Source organism: Puntigrus tetrazona, chromosome 7 (assembly GCF_018831695.1).
Source record: "Puntigrus tetrazona isolate hp1 chromosome 7, ASM1883169v1, whole genome shotgun sequence".
NCBI lineage: Eukaryota > Metazoa > Chordata > Actinopteri > Cypriniformes > Cyprinidae > Puntigrus > Puntigrus tetrazona.
The window spans coordinates 23,176,875-23,197,261 of record NC_056705.1 but is presented as its reverse complement, the minus strand read 5'-3'; the positions used below and the strand labels follow the sequence as shown (position 1 = coordinate 23,197,261).

General features: G+C 36.9%; 1 protein-coding gene and 1 long non-coding RNA gene across 8 annotated transcripts in view; one reads left to right on the top strand and one right to left on the bottom strand.

The window, feature by feature from the left end:
• Positions 1-11,995, bottom strand: part of LOC122348649 — a 35,949-nt gene extending 23,954 nt beyond the window's left edge. For both annotated transcript variants that reach the window (XR_006251350.1, XR_006251349.1), the window contains exons 1-2: positions 11,500-11,995; positions 8,186-8,295 (exon numbers count right to left, since the gene is read on the bottom strand). This is a non-coding gene — a long non-coding RNA (uncharacterized LOC122348649). The remainder of the gene's footprint in view (positions 1-8,185; positions 8,296-11,499) is intronic.
• A 1,548-nt stretch (positions 11,996-13,543) lies between these two features.
• rbm33a (RNA binding motif protein 33a) overlaps positions 13,544-20,387 on the top strand; it is a 34,773-nt gene continuing 27,929 nt past the window's right edge. For all 6 annotated transcript variants that reach the window (XM_043244306.1, XM_043244310.1, XM_043244309.1 and 3 more), the window contains exons 1-5: positions 13,544-13,733; positions 15,074-15,152; positions 15,690-15,741; positions 15,963-16,036; positions 17,173-17,449. In XM_043244306.1, the coding sequence (XP_043100241.1) occupies positions 13,715-13,733; positions 15,074-15,152; positions 15,690-15,741; positions 15,963-16,036; positions 17,173-17,449 (501 nt within the window). In that variant the 5' untranslated portion in view covers positions 13,544-13,714. The remainder of the gene's footprint in view (positions 13,734-15,073; positions 15,153-15,689; positions 15,742-15,962; positions 16,037-17,172; positions 17,450-20,387) is intronic.

Below are 20,387 nucleotides of genomic sequence, written 5' to 3'. Positions count from 1 at the left end.
AACTTACCATATTGCACAGAGGAAGATTATCATTCTTTTTTTCCTTGCGGAACAGTACAGCCGAATCACTCCGATATTAAAAGTGTGTAGACGTATAACACTTTGGCTTTTTTTTTTTTTTTTTAATCTATTGCGGTGTAAAACAGCTGATAGAATTCATAATTATTTTCACTTCAATACTTATATTTCGTTTCACCTATGATGCATTTCATAAAACAAACGCAAAGACGGTCTCTGAACTAATACAATATTCTTAATAAAAGCTATAATAATTATAACCGTACAATTTTGTTAAATATAAATGCATACATTTTCATGTTGTTTCTATGTAAATATAGAGGGGGGCGAATAGCGTTTTGCTTTAAAACTAATTATTTGTTTAATCAAGCGTCTTCAAACTTACATTAAATGTGAAAGGAATTGTCAATAAAGCACTGTTTATTCTACTGAACAGTGTCCAGTTACCAAGAGAAAAATATCGTATAATAATATATAATAGTGTGTAAAATAAAACACGCCAAAACACAATAAAACAATGCACAGATAACGCTGAAATATTTCGTTTTTGCTTGCACCACCAAACCGTAAAACATAAAAAAGAAAATCACAATGCACAATAAGACCATTTGCATGACTTCTTACACTGAAGACGACTGTGAAGTACAGCTGATTGAAAGTTGCTGCCATTTTTTACAAACATGTCAAAAGTCTGTCAAGTCAATTACATTACCTCTTTTGAAGTATAAAAAAATATTACGGAGTTTGATGGACATCCACACAGCTGGAAGGCCAAAGACAGCATGTGTTTTCTTACTGCATATTTGCCTGAAGCACCTAGTTAATGAAAGTCTGCGGCAGCATCTTTATTAAAGCGGCATGAGCGGAGAAAGAAAACGACTAGAGAACATGACGAGACAAATGCACGAAAAATAGCTACATAATATTTTTTTTGCGCGCTAACTGACATCAATTTTTTTTTAAATCACGGGTTGAAGCATTTAATGTCTATGTAATACTCAGTTACACATTTATATAAGCGCATAAACAACCTTTCATTCATGATTTCTAATATGCCCCCATTAAAAAGAAAGATTCTGATTGGCTGGAGAGGGCTGCATCATTTCAAGGGCGGTGTCAAACCTTCCTCTCTGCCTAAGTTCTAGAAACTTATATCACAACATTACACAACCACTAATACATCATACTGCAGCACATAAGAGATGCGTGGCATTTCATACTGGCAAAAGTAAGCTACACATTGTCACACTTATCCTGGACGTTTATTAGCATGTTTCGTTCATCATTTAAAATAAGTCAAACAAGCCCTTATTGACTGGTGGACAAACTATACCGCTAGCTTGTTCAATACTGGTAGTAAAACTGCTGGACTCTTAAGCTAAAAAAATGATTCTTTATCAGAATTATCAATCACAAAAGTTTTAGCTGTGGTTTTGCTCATATAATAGGAAGTTGGGTTTTTTTCCTTTATGACACGTTTGATTTTTGCTATGGATATTTTCAATGTGTCTCCTAAAGTAACCCAGGGATAAAAAAGGGTCTTATTTTATGAATATTTATTTGCTCGTTAAGGACTTTTGACAATTTCTGTGCACAATTAAAACATACACACGCGGTCCAAAGCCGCCAGAATGGGCCAAAAATTATGTTAAAAAACGGCTAAAGCTGAAGGTAGATTTCCTGACTATCTTGAGAGGACATTGATGCATGCTTATATAAGACTGCTTGTTATGGAGGAATGCTTGTTAAAGATCAGCAAATAAGTGTCTAAATTTCGATGCCATTTTGGGGGGAAAGAATTGAGGTGTTGCAGACATTTGGTCTAAATTATTTTTCTTGTGAGACATGCACTGTTCACAGCACAAATCACACACCAAAACTCGTTTAAAAATGCACCCTGAAATGGATTCTTGAATGCGCAGCCTTGTTTTATTTAGGTAATTTCAGGTACGAGCTGGGACAGTGATCTTTCTAGCCTTATAGGTTAACTTATTACTATATTATTTTTATAATCAGTCAAAACAATAAATAAATAAATAACACTCACACTTCATTCTTGGCACTAAACATTTAAATGATGCTGGATTTCAACCTGCACTTCCCGTAAAAAAATAAAATAAAATACAGACTTCCATCAAAAACATCTGAGTGTTGATTCTGTTTAAAAAACACTGGCAGCTAAGAAAAATTACAAGTGTTCTTTTCCTGGAGCCCACAGACACCTCACAACTTCATGGATCAGCTGGAACAGGTTGTTCTCCATCAACTTTTTGCCAAAACTAGACGCCAATTATGAGCACACATATGCACTGCTATATTTAAGAGTTAATGTTAATTACAGTTCAACTATTTGTATTGAAGCTGACACCTTTTTGATGTTTTATCATTATTACATTAATGAGAATTTAGGGGCAAACGTGCTTAGTAGTTATGAAAACAATGTCACAACGCAATGTAAACCTCTCTTTAGCCTTCTGCAAATGGTTGATTTTGTTTATGCGAAAGTTTTACATTTTGGGTGGAATGTGACAACAAACACTTTTTTGTGATATTCACCTAGTTTATTATTAACAATATTTTAAGTTTTTAACAATATTTTAAATTGATATATCAATAAGGCACAACAGTAACTTAAGAACCGGTTGTCTTTTCACAAGTTTATTCAAAATGGTCCTAAAAATAATATTTAATAAAAAAAATGTATTAATGGTAGTGTTTCTACTATTACAAAGTCAACAAGCAGCAAACGATAACAGCATGATCAAAATGTTATAATATATATATATATATACACACACACACACACACACATATGTATTAGATAGAATACATAATTTCAATGGGAATTTCAACTTTACAGATGTATTTGTTGTTAGCTACCTTAATTCACTGTACATCAACATCAACACAAGGAAAAGGATCTTCAGAAGCCATATTTCACACACAAAAATATTTCTGTCATCATCTATTTACCCTTTTTTCAAGGGTGTGACCAGACAAGAGACATAAAATGACTGGCCAGCCTAACCCAGGTGTCACCCTAACTTTCTAAACTTGGCTATTCTCAAAGTCACAGATGAAACGATTAATAAATCCAAATATATCAGTCGAATCACATCAGTTATACTACGTTGAAAGCATTAAATATTTAATGTTGGATAATTTTTTTGCTTCATTTGTTTTCACTTTTCTCTGATCTGTGTAACTCTTTCATTTCAGTGGTTTAAAAAAAATTGCACCAAATGATTTTAAAAACTGGGAGCTGGTAACCATCACGCAATACATAAAATATATAAAACTCAATTTTCTTGATTGTCTCATTGAAACTGATGCGGGCGGAAGTTGTTGTTTTTTTTAATTCTCGGGCTTAAGCCTACTTGAAGTTATTGTTATAAAAAGCACCTTCCTGAGGAGACACTAGCACCAGCACAGGTTCATGAATATAGAGTAAGGTCAGCAGCAGTTTATTCCCCGCGTGCCACGATGCACCAACATTAGCCAGACTCAAACTGTGAGTTTCATTCTGCTAGCCTTGTTATAAGAGAAATGCTGTCAACTCTGAATACATTGCTGATTCACTCTCACCTGAACAACAGCAGCATAACACAACACAGCATGACTAATCACCGAATATCTAACCCTCCTTCCAAAAGACATTCATGATAACATGTCCACAAAAACATATCAGTCTACTTCCCCTATTAAACTAGTAGTGAATACATAAAAATGACAGACAGAGAGGCAGACAGAAAGAGAGAGAGAGGTCATCGCTAATGAGGGAAGCAGGTGACCCCTGCAATTCAACAGTGATCCTATCAGCTTCCTCTGTGTTGCAGGGGTTAATCCCCTTTAGGCACTAATTGATAGGAGATAACATGATACTATTGCCAAGGCCTTGTTTGGTGCAACCCCTGCACTCTCACACGTTGAGTGTCAGTGGGAGATCAGACGTGAAATTGATATTTGGGATGTTTGCGTGCTTAAGCGCGGCTCTTTCTTATCGAAGAGTTGCAGTGTTCATTTGGTGTTTGTGTCACAGGCTCTTTGCTGGGATTAACCACTTGGCCTTTAATCACTGTGACCAGTTCATTTGGTTTGCAACCCATCAACACGCGCTTTAGCAGAACGGCATCAAAACGAAAGAACTGTTAATGAGTCCGAACGCTTAGACTGGTTGGCGAGCCTTAGCACCTGACGGAATAAAAATAGGGGTCAAGGTTAAACCTGAGCGTCACCTCTTTCGAGATCAATCGGCGAGGAAACGCACAGCTAAATGCAGGGAAAGTCCAATAAATGAAGATGACCCTTTAACGACATATGAATAAATATGAATGGATATCTGACATACAACCAGTCACAGAGGTGTGCGTTTCTCTGTGATTTTATGTGAAATTGTGGCATACAGGAACTCGTCGACATCTTTCAGACTAATTAAAAGGCCATTAAGTGATCAGCAGCTGTGAAAAAGGAAAAGAGTCTCTGTGTGTGTGTGAGTGAGTGAGAGAGAGAATGAGGGAGAGATGAGATTTCATTAAAATACTATGCCTTTAGGGTGAAATGGAATAAACAAACCTTCTTTCTACTTCTCCTTCAAAACTTAATAAATCATTCAGACAGCTTAGGAAACATGCACATAACAACAAAAAAATAAATAAAGAGCGAACAAATAACATCATGCATATAACGGTTTGCAATGAGAAAAGGGAAGCAGAATTTTTGGAGTTCCGCAAAAGCCCGAACAATGTTATTCAATTTTAAGCTTTTGAATTACAGACTGATCGAAACATACAAATTAAATAGCCAAAGAGTTTAAAATTCACCCAGGGTGAACAATGCTTAATATAATGCACTCGCAAATAGCATCAGCAACTCTGAAAAGCCATTAAAGGGGAATAAAATTGCACAAGGACGCAGCACTTTAAAAAGTCAATGTTCACACCTAACAAAGCTAAGCTGTGTGTTCTAAACTTACATTCTGTAAACAGAAAGTGAGTTGAATCGGTAAAATACAAGGACTTACCAATCATATGTGCAGGAGTTCATAAATTAAACCAAATGAACTACCCTCAGCGATGACTGGCATTTCATCTGGCACAGCCTTGAATCAGATAATCGCTGGCCAATGCCAGCGTATCGAATCTTAAGTTTACTATCCGGTTCAAATAATTATGAATGCTATGAAAAGACTGCCATGATGGAATGAGATCCTTGTGCCAGTTCTCAAGACCAATGTTACAACTTTTACAAAGTATCAGCGACAGTCAGAAACTAAACTTTAAGTCATTTAATAGATTTTTACGCATAAAAGAATTCATGTGATATTCTAAAAATGACATAAAACCTTCAGTACTCTTGAATATTTCTATGAAAATATATTAAAGAAACAGTACACAGTGCTAATATTTTCAGAGCAGACAAATATGCAGGTATAAAAGCAAAACCCTAGCTATAAACGTGGAGCAAATATTAATATTGAAAACACATTCCTGAGCATAAGGATGTGTGGCTTTCGTTGCGGCAGTACACAACATTTTAGCCTTTTCACTGATATCTGAAAGAAAAAAACCCTGCACAACTAAACGTCTTCAAAACTGTAGCAAGCAACATTTTAGAACGTCTGCATCACTTTCCCCCACTGCTCTTACCATTTATTGTCCTCGCACAGATATCCCAAATGTCTATACAATATTACATAAGATTTCAATTTCAACTGTAAACACTTTTCAAAATGTTCAAACGTTAAATTTATTATATATTATCAGTGCGCAAAATTTACGCAAACACACAGGGCGCATCTGAACGCAATTCATTCCTACAAACAATTTGTTTTGTTCGAACTTAAAATGCGCTTCGTACTGTTTCTTCTAAATGTAGCTATACCGGTAATCACGAAAGCACATTTCACAAGTCTCGCGTTTCGAAGCTCTTCCAGTTACGAGCAAGATTTCAAGGCCAGTGGGTCACTCAAGAGGCCGAATCTTCCAGAACACTGTGTACCTCAGATACTGAAGAAGAAGGCCCCAGACACTAAGCCACAAATCCACCCTGCAACACGCGGACACACACAGACACACTGTCAATGCCACTCTCTACACTCCTAACCAGTCTTGTACATATCATATTTGCATCACATGAATCCATCAAATGTTTTTTTTTTGAATCAATACAAACGGACACTGTTATATCAAAGCGATTACAAGAACGTTTTTTATTACAATGATAAGAAAAAACACAATACTTACACAAATACTTCTGTCTACATGATAAAACGGTCTCACTTTTTTTATTCACGTCAGGAATTATTTATAAAAGCAATTTAAAATAATTAACGTTAATAATAACAACAATTACTGCATTCACACAAAGTGACAAAACAATCATTTTAACAATCAGGGGCAATGAATTTGAAAATAATGCGAAAGCGCTAAAAAAATTTATTTATTTTGCTACAGTGAACATTTGCCACAAAAAGTGCACATATTTTTATTTGTCCTGTTCACGACACAATTGCTGAGACACAGTGAAACGATCACCTTTAGAGATACTGACTAATGACAGGGATACGAACCATTTAACAGAATATTCGAATGCACGAGAAGGAATGAACAATTTAAAATTTATGCTTTAATAAATATATAAAGTCAAAACAACAAAAATATGGACCAAAAAAAAAAAGAGTCCCGCTTAAGCAATCTGTAATTTAATATATTTTATGGTCGAAGGTATCTGACATTTTAGAGACCTGTGTAATTCGCTACCTGGGGGTTTAAAAAAGATAAAACTAAACACAACATAGTTATATGCCTAAGTAATATACAATAAAATAAAACAAATAACATTTCACAGCAGATTAGAGCACATCATCATTTACCAGTACAATCCCGAGGGCCTGAAGGCACCGTTTTATTTGGATGTTATGATTTTTTTTGCAACTAACTAACAAACGTGTTACTCATATAAAATCCAGAAATGCGTTTAAAAAGCAGACTAAAATCTTTCTATGCGTGGACAGAAAAAAAAAAGGTAAGATCTAAAAATTTCACAATAACATCTATGCAGAAAATCAAAAGTAGAAGTGCAAAAAAAAAAGAGCATTTGATTCAATTTGAGACTGATAATCTGGGCATCAAAGCACGATCCCCTATAAACACAGCTAATGCAATCGAAGCAAATTTCGGGAAAATGTATAACATTCAGGTGACAAATGAAAATCGAACGACAAAACGTAGCTAAATATTGCAGGCGATGCCTCAAGTCAGAACTGATTCTCGCTGCAAATTCTGGGAGTGTGGAAAGGGTATCCATCTTCCTCTGCAAAACTCCTCCCTAAAATGGAGGCAGCTGTCCTAATACATCCAATGTCTCGCTCCAGCACTTGGGTAAAGCTTTGAGAAGAGTCAGACGTTACGCTGCCATCAGCACGAGTACATGAGTAAAAGGAAGAAAGTCAGGACAGCCACCAAAAAGAGAGAGGCTCAGTGTTTTGGCTGCCTGCCAGTGATCCCTTTAAAATACCATTGTGGCTTTGATATTGAATATATGCAAGCAATGCAGGAGAGTGAGAGCCTTGTTCTTTCACACACAAAATCCATAAGCTTGCTCCACAAGAACTACAGAGAGACCTGGGGGGCGCTGTTGGACATTAAGACAAAAATGGCTGCCATCTTCATTTCGAGAGATATCTTTTCTCATTCCTGCAGCTTTTTTAATCATCCATACGGAGTCACAAAAATGAGAGCCTCTCGTTCTCTCTCAAGAGCCTCCCTGTAACCCCTCACATTCAAACATTAGGCTTTTTCCGTGCCGGACTGTCTGTGCAGTTTTCTTTTTCTTTTGTACCTGTCCGTTAATCAACCTGTCTAATCAATGTGTTCAATGAAGAAATCAGTTCATAAATTCATATAAGAAACGAGTGCTGGAAATGACGGGTGCGCCAAGCTGAAAAGTGCGATTACTCAGCAACGTTTCAAACGTCACATCTGACAAAGAAAAACAGAGGTTCGTTTCGGTTAGCATTAGCTTCTCTGATGCACGCTCATCAGCCTGCAGGCTTTCATAATCGCACCTTTGCACACCTCTCTGCATTCCTGCCGTTCCACCTCTCTCTCCATGACATGCCCAAATGTGCTTCACAGAGTACTGGGTGGGAAATGCCCTTTTAACCTACCGTCAGCACGGCAGCGTAAGCGCAGAACACAGGTATCACCTTTAAGTGTGGCTGCATCTGTGACAGCTCCGAGAGGTCATCAGAAGACTTCAGAAACGTAATCCTCCCGCCTATAACGAGAACCCAAAGACAATGAATTAAAATCAGTCAAATATGTGTATATATACATATATATATATATATGAATTTATTGCAGAATGGTGGTTCAAATACCATGGTTCTGACATTATGTTGGGAAACCGTAACATTTATTTTTATGTTTCTTTACGGATATCACGCACTTAAATAAAAACCTTTTTATAATTCCACAATTCTTCATTTTTAAGTAAATGTAGCGGTAAATTAAAAATGATCAGATGGCTGTAACACTCTTTGTAGCCCTTTCAAAGCACTTTAAAATGACTGACCTTCAAACAGAAATACTGGTATAGGAACAATTCCGCTAACAGGTCGTGGATTTGCATTGCACATATTTCATTTTCAAATACCAATGTTTATTAAAGAAACGAATGTTTCATGGGCCTGTGAGTTAAAGCAACGTGCACGTACATTGACACAAACAGCCTGGTTAGTTGAAACATGGAGAACCGAGTTAGGACACTGATAGGCCTGTGAGGTGAACTGATATACAGAAGTGTGCAGCGAAGCATTTATAATACCATCAAACATTACAGTAATCAAGTCAAGTACGAGGCAAGACCAACACCTTCTACGTGCAACGATCTGCTCAAGTTCGCTGGAAATATGGGCCCATCGGTTTGTGCTGAAGGCAACAAAAATACTCAACATAAAAAAAAGACAAATTTCTAGACGTGAGCCCCACCTATTCTAAACCGACCATGTGCATCAAAACATAATACTCTGGTTACAAAATATTTGGCAAACACATGTAATGAAAAAGCATAAACCTTAAGTCCGACTGTAATGTACAGTTAAAATAAGAGTCATTCAGTGCCCAATTTAAAACATTTCACAAATATCTTTAGTTGGAATGAAGCACTTGCTCTGTTAATCACAATCTTAAACATGTCGTACAGTACGTTTTTATTTCAATCAATATATAAATAAAAAAAAACTTTTTAATCTACCGTTACAAAATAAATTAGAAAATAATTTAACCTTGTGTGACCTTCAAAGATTATATTTAATACACATTTGTTTACATTAACTGCATACCTGCAACTACAAGAAAGAGAAGGTTTTTTTGAGAGAAAGTCTATGTTGAATTATTAAGTCTATTTAATTATTGTAACGTGTAACATATTTGCTTAGTTGTTTTTTTTTTTGTTTTTGAATTGCACAGCCCCTCTGGGTCAGGGCATGATACTGTGCATGCTGTGTCCCAATCTCTTTCACTAAGACATTTTACACTGACTCAAAACTATAAAGGGGTCCACTATATCTACCGATGTATAGCCCTGTGCCTCCCGTGAAGCAGCCATCTTGTTTTGCACATGACTGAAAAGCTGAGTCCCTATGACCGCGTATTTGATATCAATATCAAAGAGAGATGTCTATGTCTACTTTAAAACTATGAATGCGCGAGCATGCAAAGCCAAGCCACACGGGCAACAGTTTCATGGTGCCTTTTCAAATCTGAACCAATACGAACATACATACATGTCAAAAAAGGATCTATTTAGAACAAATTAAGAGTTATAAGAAACGATAAATCCAAAAACAGCATAGAATCCCATACTAAATCTGAAATGTTTTCATCAATTGGTACAAAATGCACTGCATTTTGATTAACATCAATGATTCTAATCTAATGAAATGAAATATAATGTAATAAATCAATTGGTACCTTTTAAATATATAAATGGAAAAAACTATCATAACAATATAGCCTACTTAGGTAAAAGCCTCATAATGAATGTTTTTTTTATTATATAATAAATAAGATATAAATGAGAACCAGGACTAGTTATTATAATTTTTACTCCAGGGTAAGAACTGCTGTTTCGGTAAACACCTATAGTTTCGGAGACACAAAAAAGCTACTGAATTTTTTTTTTTTTTTTTAATTTTTGTTAATGAAAATAGACAGTTTACTGAACACATTGACCTTTTGTGGTAGGGCATGTCGACACATTACAGCACATGGAGCTATTAAACGCTCTTATTGACCGCTAAATTAAAACAATTACAAAATAACTAGAATCAAACAGCAAACATGTCAAAGTTAATGTATAATAACCTCAAATAATCGCTTTGAGCGCCAATATTACATTTATATAAACTGTATATATTTTTCATATTCTCACAATGTAACAACGCGGCCCATATTTACGAAATGTGTCTCATTTTTATGAAACCTTCAAAAATAAATCAGCCGGATAATCCTTTTCTGTCGAGTTATACTGAATTTCCCTTCATGATTTAGTTTGCTTTCTTTTAGTCTTACAAAGGCATATTAAAAATGGGCTAAAATTAATAACACAAGAAGTTTTGAGAGCTCTTGGTAACAGAACTCTAGTCTTTGCTTCAGCTTGCCACCGCCTTCCACATATGTATGTCGAAAGAAAAAAGTGAAAGTAGTTGCATAGTAAATTATTTAGGGACTTACGACGCATTTTAATTGGCTAGGAAAAATCATTGTAATTTAATTGAATGCTTTAGGCTACCATACCAGCTATCGGGGAACGAACCACTTATGGACGATACCATCCAAACGCGCCACAGAACCGCACTGACACCAGTTGCGAGCCGAGGACGACTTAGCGCCACTTCATAAACCGACTTTGGCGGTTTATTTCTTGCCAGTAGTTTTGCCAACGTGATTTCGAAGTCTACGCGCCGTCCATTAAGACGAACAATTGCTCGGGCTATCTAAAATCCTATTTGTTTTGCTTGTTTTATTAAGAGCGCAGACTAAACGCCAAACGCGGTCATCCTCCGCGAGCCAGAAGCTCACGCGCAAAGACGGGCCTTAAAGAGTGGATGAACGGCGGCCGTCTTGGCGCGCGGCCGCGTGCCGCACACGGTCTAAACGCTCACGCCGCAGCAGTGTTTTGGCATCACGAGTTCACGGGGTTAATGAGAAACCGTGCTCACGTGAGCGCAGGTGCGTCATCCGTCTGAAGAGACGATCGCGATAAACTCTTTCTTCGTCCCGCCGAACGACATGCGCTAACATGTAATCACATTAAAATGACCGCCCCGCCGCCGACCAGCGGTTTACACGCGCCGTCCCGTTTGCTGTGATTAAGCAGCATCGCACAGTTAAGTAACGCTCACGAGCAACACAATCACCATAACAACGGCAGACCGCATCAGACAAAAAGACTTGCGCCCCGCCGCGATCATCTTACCTGTGAATTAATGAACTGTCTGTCTGGTGAGAAACACGGAATAAAACTTTGAAATGCGCTACGGTAGGATCTAGTTTTCAAGCTACGGTCGGACTACAGTGTTGGATGATTGTATAATTCCGCTCTGTCTCCCTTTGTTTTTCTAACGAGTGTGAGCGAGACTCTGGATAAACTCCATCACCATTTTTATCAGTTTCAGACAGACTCCAGACACTCTCTGGCCACTTGCGTGTCGTGCGCTGTCTGCGCGGCGGCTCCGCGAGCGCCGGCGCGCCGCAGACTGACAAGCTCCGGACCAATGGCGTCCCGAACTGGAGCGCGATATCCAATAACAGCAGCCCGGGAATCATAACCTCTGAATGACTCCCCGGATGGATGCGGAGAGAAAATAATCTTTAGGAAACGCAGTCAAAGGAATCCGATTGGAGGTGGGGAGGAATCGGGTTTATCGTGCAGACATCGCGCTCGTCGATGTGGATGTAGACTCTCGAGTCGTAGGAGAGAAGGGAACGCGTTACGCGCCACCGCGGCTCTGAACGGTAGTCTGGATTGCATCACCAGAAGATAAGATATTTATTAAAAGAAAAAAAAATTACTTGATGATGTATCCAGTTTGAGGCGTTTGTATTAATTATATTTTAAGATAAATGGTTCATAATATGTATTATTAAAAAAATATAGGATGTTGGCATTTCATAACAATATTAAATTTTTATTTATTTTTTTGTCACATACGCATACATACATGGTACGACATGCAGTGAAATGCTTTTTTACAACCGCCCAGCGTCTAAAAACTTAAGGAAAAAGAAAAAGGCATCAGAAATAAGAGATAAAAATTAAAAGGAATAAGAGACAGCTTTTTAAGAAATATATAAGAGTATATAAGAGAGAAAAATATATATGTATATATAAAATATTTAAAAAAATATAAAGAAGTGTACAAAGTATAAAAAATAAAGTATAAAGTGGCTGTTGCAAAATTGTCCAGTGTAAAGTGACCCATGATATATGATATGATTCACTTATTAAAAATATGCTTTATGTAGGCTGATTGTTGACCAGTTTACAGCATTTGGACAGCTAACCTGAACTAGTAGCTCCAATATACAAACAAAGATACAGTACACACACTTTTTTATTATCATTAAACACTTGATCTTAATAAAGGTTTTACACTGTTGCACTAAACTAAAGCCAAAACAAAATCTTATGATTGTTTCACTACGTGCTAATGAGCAATCAATAAATAAATATAATTTTTATTTGGCATGTTTTTAAGTTAGGCTATGATGGATAACTCCATCTCTTTGCAACTCCGGCGAGACTCCTCACTTATAAATACAGCAAACTATTTTTTCCTAAATTCTAACTAGTGAGATTTCATTTTAAAAAGCAATTAAAAATACAGGCTAGTTAAAAATCTTGTGTATATACATCAGTCAAATGCCTATTTGGGGTGATGTGGAACAAAAACAGGATTTTGCCATTGCCAAGGTTATCTAGAAATAAATACAACAATGAAATCGGTGAAAAATGAATTCCCACCTTACTGAGAAAAAGTGACATTATGTAGCATAGAAATTCAAAGAGTTTGTTAAATGAAAATAAACTTTAATTTAGTTTCTCTATTTCGGAAACATTGAAATAACGTTATGAAAATTTCTTAATCTACTATGCAGTCAGAAAAATATATGCACAATTTACTACAAGCTGCTTGATAAAACAAACAAAAAAAACCCCAAAGGCTGCTTCATATTATTATAAGCATGGCCTTCACCTCAGTCTGCCCCTAAACACTGATGAATCAACAAGCCAGGCACTCATAGAGAATGTTAAGAGAGAATGCATTTCTCAATATTTCACTTCTTGTGAATGGCACCAAACAAATACAATTAAATTGGGCTTATCTGCTCTCAGCTCACATTTCTGTCACGCCGAACTGAAACCTGGCCACCCTTCGCCTTTATTGGAGTACGCGGTAAAGCTGGATAAGTCAGGCTGGTTTGTACAGTTACGTACGCTCCTCACATCGTACCCATGATGCAGTGCGGCTGGGTCCGGGCGCCATGATTCTTGTGCAGATGTTTTCAGAGCTCTGAGGAGATTTGACGCTAAGCTAACGGCCTGAAGCTCTGCACTTAAACCAGTTTCAATGCACTCATCGACGTTATAGAGATACCAGAGTCTCCAAGATAACATACAGTCTTGGGTTATGGCGACCAATGCCGGGGGTATGATATATGTGTATATATTTGTGTGGAATATTAATTTATGCTTAGTTTAGCTCCCAGCTATTGCTAACGAGGTAGCTGCTTTTGTTTCATAATTTGCTGAGCCTCTGAGATCTGTTGTTGTTTTACAGGGTCAACACAGTTTACCTTGATATTTCGACTATGTGTTACGATGTTTTTTTATCTCTGTGGTGTGTCATGGTGATGATCGTGAGTCATTAGCAGACGTCCATTTACATATTTCTGCTCATTTGCGGTTGCTAACTAGCTAGCCGAAATGGTTGCAATGAATGCGCAGCCTGCGTTTTTACACACAAAATGCAAAGAATGATATGGTGGACGGTGATTTTTGACATTTAAATGGCGAATGAAGAACAGTTGTGTGTAGCACCATAAGGCTGGGTCTGAATGGTTATGTAAGCTTCGGTACCGCTGCATGGATAGACAGCGGGACTGTTGTTTTATTCAGGCCAGAGATGCAAATGATGTGTTTTGAGAAGATCTCTATTTCAATAAAAACTAAATAGTTCTGTCACTGTAATAATACGTACAAGTTAGTGTGTTGAATGTAGGCGTGATTGGTGTATCGAGCGTGTGTTATAGTGATTTATTAGAGAGACAGGGCCAGTTCCTGTACACCCCTTTAACCTGTCAGTCCTACAGTATATCACTGTCAGCTGCAAGCTTGCAGATCTAATATGATATATATATATATATATATATATATATATATATATATATATATATATATATATATATATATATATATATATATGTGTGTATGTATGTGTGTGTGTGTGTGTGTGTGTGTGTATTTGTTTTGGAAACCAGGCATATATGTTTACCATTATGCTGTAAATTAGTAGCCTAGAAAGTAAATATCACAGGAACTGCACTTTATACAACGTTCCAGTGTCTTCTTTAAAATAACTTTTGTACTTGGTAATGTTTTTTTGGACTTTTTTGGATATGATAAACGGCTGATGCTAGGTTGATGGTTCACCGCTGAATTAAAATTGTCATCATTCACTCACCCTCATGATTTATAGGCAATGATGGGCTGTTGTGATACAAAAAAAAGAAGATATTTAAAGTAATGTGCTTTTGTTTATGTAATGGATTTCAGTGGTCACTGTTCTGTTCGCCTTCCAAAATCAAAAATTCTTTTATGTTCTACAGAAGAAAGTTATACAGGTTTGGAGTGACACGAGGAAGTAAATCAAAGAATTTTGGGTTCAAAGAGAAATTGCTGCTTTGATGTGTTTGTGTGTGTGTGTGTGTGTGTGTGTGTGTGTGTAACAAAAGCTTAATTTACGTCATTCTTTTTTTTTTGTGTGTAGATGATGAGTTTGATGAGTATGATAAGCCTGGAGCTGAAAGGTCAAGAAGACGGAGAGGAGAAGATGATGACTTGGAAAGGTAAGTCTTCACCGTCTTATTGCTGGTTTTGTTTTCATGTCTCTATTAGGCAGAATGAAAAAGACCGGGACAGAGATCATCAGTTTACCAGAAGCACAATAGCATTCCAGAAAGTGTCTTTCATAGGGTTGGGTGGTGTCTACCAAATTGGCATCGGACAATGTCTACAGTGAAACATGTATTAGACAGTGATGGTGGGGGGTGGGGTTAGGGGGGTGAATGAATCTGAATTCAGAAAGTCATGGAAAACAATAACACGTTCTACCAGTAAAAGGACATGGTTAGGTAGTTATATTACAGTACATGGTGGTGGAGGTCCATCGTCCCAACCTTAAAAATCAAATCCCACAAGCATGGATATAGACTTTATTGGTTGCCATGGGGTGTGGTTTTTGCAAAGCAGATGAAGTTGTTTCTCTAATATCTTGCTTTGCTCTGCTGAAATTGAATCAGGCATTCTGACATTTCAGTGATTTATTGTGAGATCTCTATATATTTTTTGTAATCATATATAATGTAAAATATGTCAATTCACAGTGATTTGGAGGAGGGAGACTTACTTGAAGAAGATTGGCTGTCAGCAAAAAAGGTAAACTAGTGATTTCCATTATGGCCACTTTCTTTTCCCTCTGCTTAAACTTATTTTTATAACTGTTTTTAAGCAGTCTTAACAGGGAATAGAAATACATAAATTGTTTCCAGCAGGTGTACTTAATGTTTAAGGCTTATAAGGCCAACATGTATAACAATCTCACCAAAATATCAAGCGTGTTAAACAGGATTTCTAATTTATTCTTTTGTCCTCCTCAGAACCCCTCAGAGATGTCAGATGAGGAGCTAAATGATGACCTCTTACAAAGTGATGAAGAGGACCAAAATGCAAGGTAAAAAACAAATAAAAAGGCATAATAAAATAAAGGCATTTCATAAAGGGGTCTTGTATTGCTGTTTTAGTCACTTCTTTGCCTGAAAAACATAAACTGCTGGATCATTTAGACAAGAGAAAAAAATATCTTCATTACCAAGATATGTTTACACTTGTTTTGTGCAGAATTGGGTTTCCAGATAGACCTTTGTTGTAGTTCTTTTTATTGTTTTTTTTTGTCTGAGTACAAAACAGTAAGTATGTTGTGTCTGTTTATTTGACCTGTCTGTTTATTGTAGTGCATGTTTTGATTGTTTTGCATTGAAGTACTTTTATGTTACGGTTTTATGAGCACTGACTGAAAGTGCAAAATGAATAAAATTAAATTTTTATTTGTCTGGTCATATGATCGTATTGTGGTGACACCTTTGACCCTACAATATGTAGACTTAAAATATGTTTTAGAAGGTTGATATGACATGCATATCAGTGTAATAGTGTTTGTCATGGTCTCAAAGATAGTTTTTTTTTGGGGAAGGGGGGTTTGAGAATAATTGTCAAATTACTGATTTTGCTTTGATGCAACCTGTGTTGTTAAAAGCGCTATATAAATAAAAATGATTGATTGATTGAATTTTGGATCTTCTAAAACAACAAAATTAGTTTAAGCTAATGACAGTTCATGTTACTGCTTGCTGAACGTAAAGACGAGATGTTCCAAAATAGATTGCAGTATCCCAAAATAGCCTGTATTAAAAGTATTTCCCCTTTTTGGTGTTTTAAAATGTTGGATAGGAGAATGTATGCTTAAAGTTAATATAAAATGTAGCTATTAACTTTTCAATTTGTGGGGTCAAAATTGCCTTCACCCCATAATTTATGCAAAGCTTCAGTGCTCTAAAATCAATAGAGCAGTTCATCCATAACATAATTAGAGATGACATTGAACTAACTTTGACACCTTCTGCCCTTTTCAGATGGCTTTCTTTTTTGCATTATAAAAGTTTTAAACAGCAATTTTAGGTGACATGCTTGACTTCAGTCACTAATACAGTTATTGTGGTAACCCAAGGGCAAGCTCAACCAAAATCAACAAATTCATCACTTTATTGTCCAGAGTTTAACACGCTTGTATGTTGATGTCTTTGTGTCTAGCGGTCAGGGAGACGGTGTGAGTTTAAATGCCACACTGGGTCTGGGCACATCTGGTCACCTTCAAGATGAAGACCCTGACGGAGATGGATATACAGAATACACCTATGACGAGACAGAGGGAGGTCAGCCAGGTTTCTCTCAGGGTGGACAGTTTGAGGGAGATGAGTACCAAGGAGAAGATGAAGGGGTGGAATACACAGGAGACCAGACCTGTGAAGAATATCAAGATGAAGTGCTGGAACTACAGATCGACGAGCCGCTGGATGATGATTTTCAAGTAAGTAACGCTTTCTCGTGCTATCTCTATTGCTTACACGCGCTCCCCGTAACCCCCCACCACATTTCCTTCACGTCTGCAGCCTGACACATCATGCTTTGTGACCCTCAGGCCTCGAGGTTTTGTTCGGTGCGAGACTCTTTTCACAGTCTTTGTTCAGCAGATGTCCTGCCAATTGATGGTGGCTAATGGGAAGAGCTCTCAGACAGGATCTGATAAAGTTGGCTGTAGGTGAAAAGATTATTGACCTTCTTTAAAATAGTCTTAGCAAGCATGACACAGGCTCATGATTGATGAGTTGTGTGCTTCCTGTCCATGTTTATTTATTTACTTGGATCTTAAAGGCACAGTTTACCCAAAAATGAGAACTGCATGCGGTATGAGAATTTGAGACCCAAATCATTCAGATCAGTTTTGTGAAGTAATTAATTGAAAAGAACCTGCACTGACCAGATTGAGTAGAGGCCAATCTGAGTAAAAATAGATTGTCCCTTTCACAATTTATAAACAGCTGTTTTAGCTCGGCTGCAGCTCTTTTTTTCTTCTCTCTCTACAGCGATTACTACTATTCCCAGCTCTGCTAATGAGAGGCCTATTCAAAAAATGTGATTGGGTCAATGGTCATGGAAAGGTATTTTGTTGTGCATACAAAGGTGATAAACTACCCTTGCCAGCTGTTTGTAGCACGCTTGAAGAATATTTTCATTGTTTAAACTCTATTTGAAATTCTGTACTGAAGTTCTGTTGTTTGAGCGTAAGATGTCTCTGTTTACAAGGCCTCTTACCTGCTCAGGCTTAGCATCGTTGTGTTTACTGTTGTCCAGAGTTAAGGTGTGGAACGGTTTAAAGGATTAACTGTTTGCCCTGTAGGTGGTCAGTTCATGGGCTGTGTGCAGGAAACATGTCAGAGTCATTTAGGTCTGTCCGACTTTGTGTTATGCTTGGTATACTGTTCTTGGCACGCGAGACGTGATCCGCACTCACAAAAATAATCAGCTTTTTTTATTTTATAATCATTACCGATGTCAGGACACAAACGTTTCAGCTCAAGGCGTTCTTCAGTGTGCTGAACAGTTTAATCAATTCAAAATCATTAAATCCAGTGACGTCACCGCTCATTCAATCACTAAAAATATACCATTTAAATACTGGACTTTTGGGGGGGTTTTTTTCTATTCGAAATCATCATATTCACCGACTATGACTAGAACGCAAATTATATAGGATCGCATATTTATTTATTAATAGGGATTAATATGGCATCCTTTATAATTGGAAAAAGTGTTTTCTTGACGTACTGAGATTTTTGTTGAGGTTACAGAGCCAAAACATGCATTTTGATAAACTTTCTGTTAAATGCAGGCACTGCTAAAAACTAAATAAAATACACCCAAAATAGTCCAGAGTTTAGAAACTGTTTGGCAGACGATGGTCATGAAGCGTCAGGGTCAGTCACGTTACAGAAAGACGGAGAGACTGATAAAATCCTGCAGGAGTCGAGACTCATCAGACTGCTCCCTTTGTTCTGACTTTCATTGACCTTTAATGCAGGACAGATGTCGTTGATCATTCTGCCTGTCCATGTGATCGCTTGATCATCGGCGTCCAGGACGGTGCTGACAGGTGCACGCAAGCCTTGGCCTCACATCACATTTTGCAAGTTTGTCTGTTATGTTTCTGTACATTATAATAAAGGCTTATTCTTACTACTGAGATCAGAATTCGCAGTAGCAAAATGACCTGGAGAGTTTTGTAATGGCATACATTTTCTCAAGGATATGACTGGAAAAAAACAGTGTCTCTTCAAATATAAGTTTGCTTGAGCACTGTTGACTTTCCATAGCAGTGAAATTTGTGTTGTCTAAATGCATTATAAAAGGTGCCCTCTGATGATAATTGTTGTCGAATAATGTGCTAGTCCTCAAAGGTGAAAAGTTAGCCTCTATAGGCATGTTGGCAAGAGTCTAATACGTGCATGGCTGTAAGTGAGAAATACTGCGTTTTGTTTTCGTTACTTACATGAGTGAGCAGTGAAGAAACAGACATACAAACAAGCAGAGCGGGACGTGTCCCAAATATGCTAAGAGGAGGGGAGCTTGTTTTTATTTGAAAATGAAGAGTGGGACGTGTGGCAGTTTGACTGAAAAACAAGTCTGTAATTAAAATTGGTTGTACGGTTTCTTTAATCATTGGATCAGTGGCTCGCAACCAGGGAGCTGGGGACCTCAGCAAACATCCGAGCGGGTAGAGGACGGCTTTAAAATATTTACATTAATAAATTGTTATTAATATAATCAAATATTCAAACCCTAAATTAAAAAGCTAAAAGCTGTTGTTGCTTATCACCTTCTTTATTGAAGAAGAAGAGCATTCCGATCCTGAAACTGGATTCACAAATTAATTTGTATTTAATAAATGTAAAATATGATTACTTTTTATTTCTGGTAATAAAAGGTTAGCAAGCAAGAAAACCATGCAGATTTGTCATAATTACAGCGGAAATACAGAAGATGTTATAGGCATTTGGATATTGTATTGGACAGTGCAGGCCCTTCAAGTAAATAAAGGTTAAGAGCCACAGTTTTTAACCCAGCTTTAAAAAAAGTATTTATTTACTTGTCCTGCCTTGTCTTACATTAACGCAAGACATATTTAGATCAAAACCTTCTCATTTGTAAGTGTTTATTAGCTTAAATGAGTTTTGAAATATATTTCTAATGCAAGCTATTATTAATGTAATAATTGTTATTAATGTAATCGGTTAATGAACATTATCCGCATCAGTAACATATATCCTCGTTACTTTGTTGTATAATAGATAATAGTAAATTTGATTTCACTTGAATGTCCAAAACAAGGCTATACAGCTCGGCTATTTAGTCAAAGTATTTGTTTTGAATGTCCAGCAAACTTGACTTTATTGTGGGTAGTTTTAATT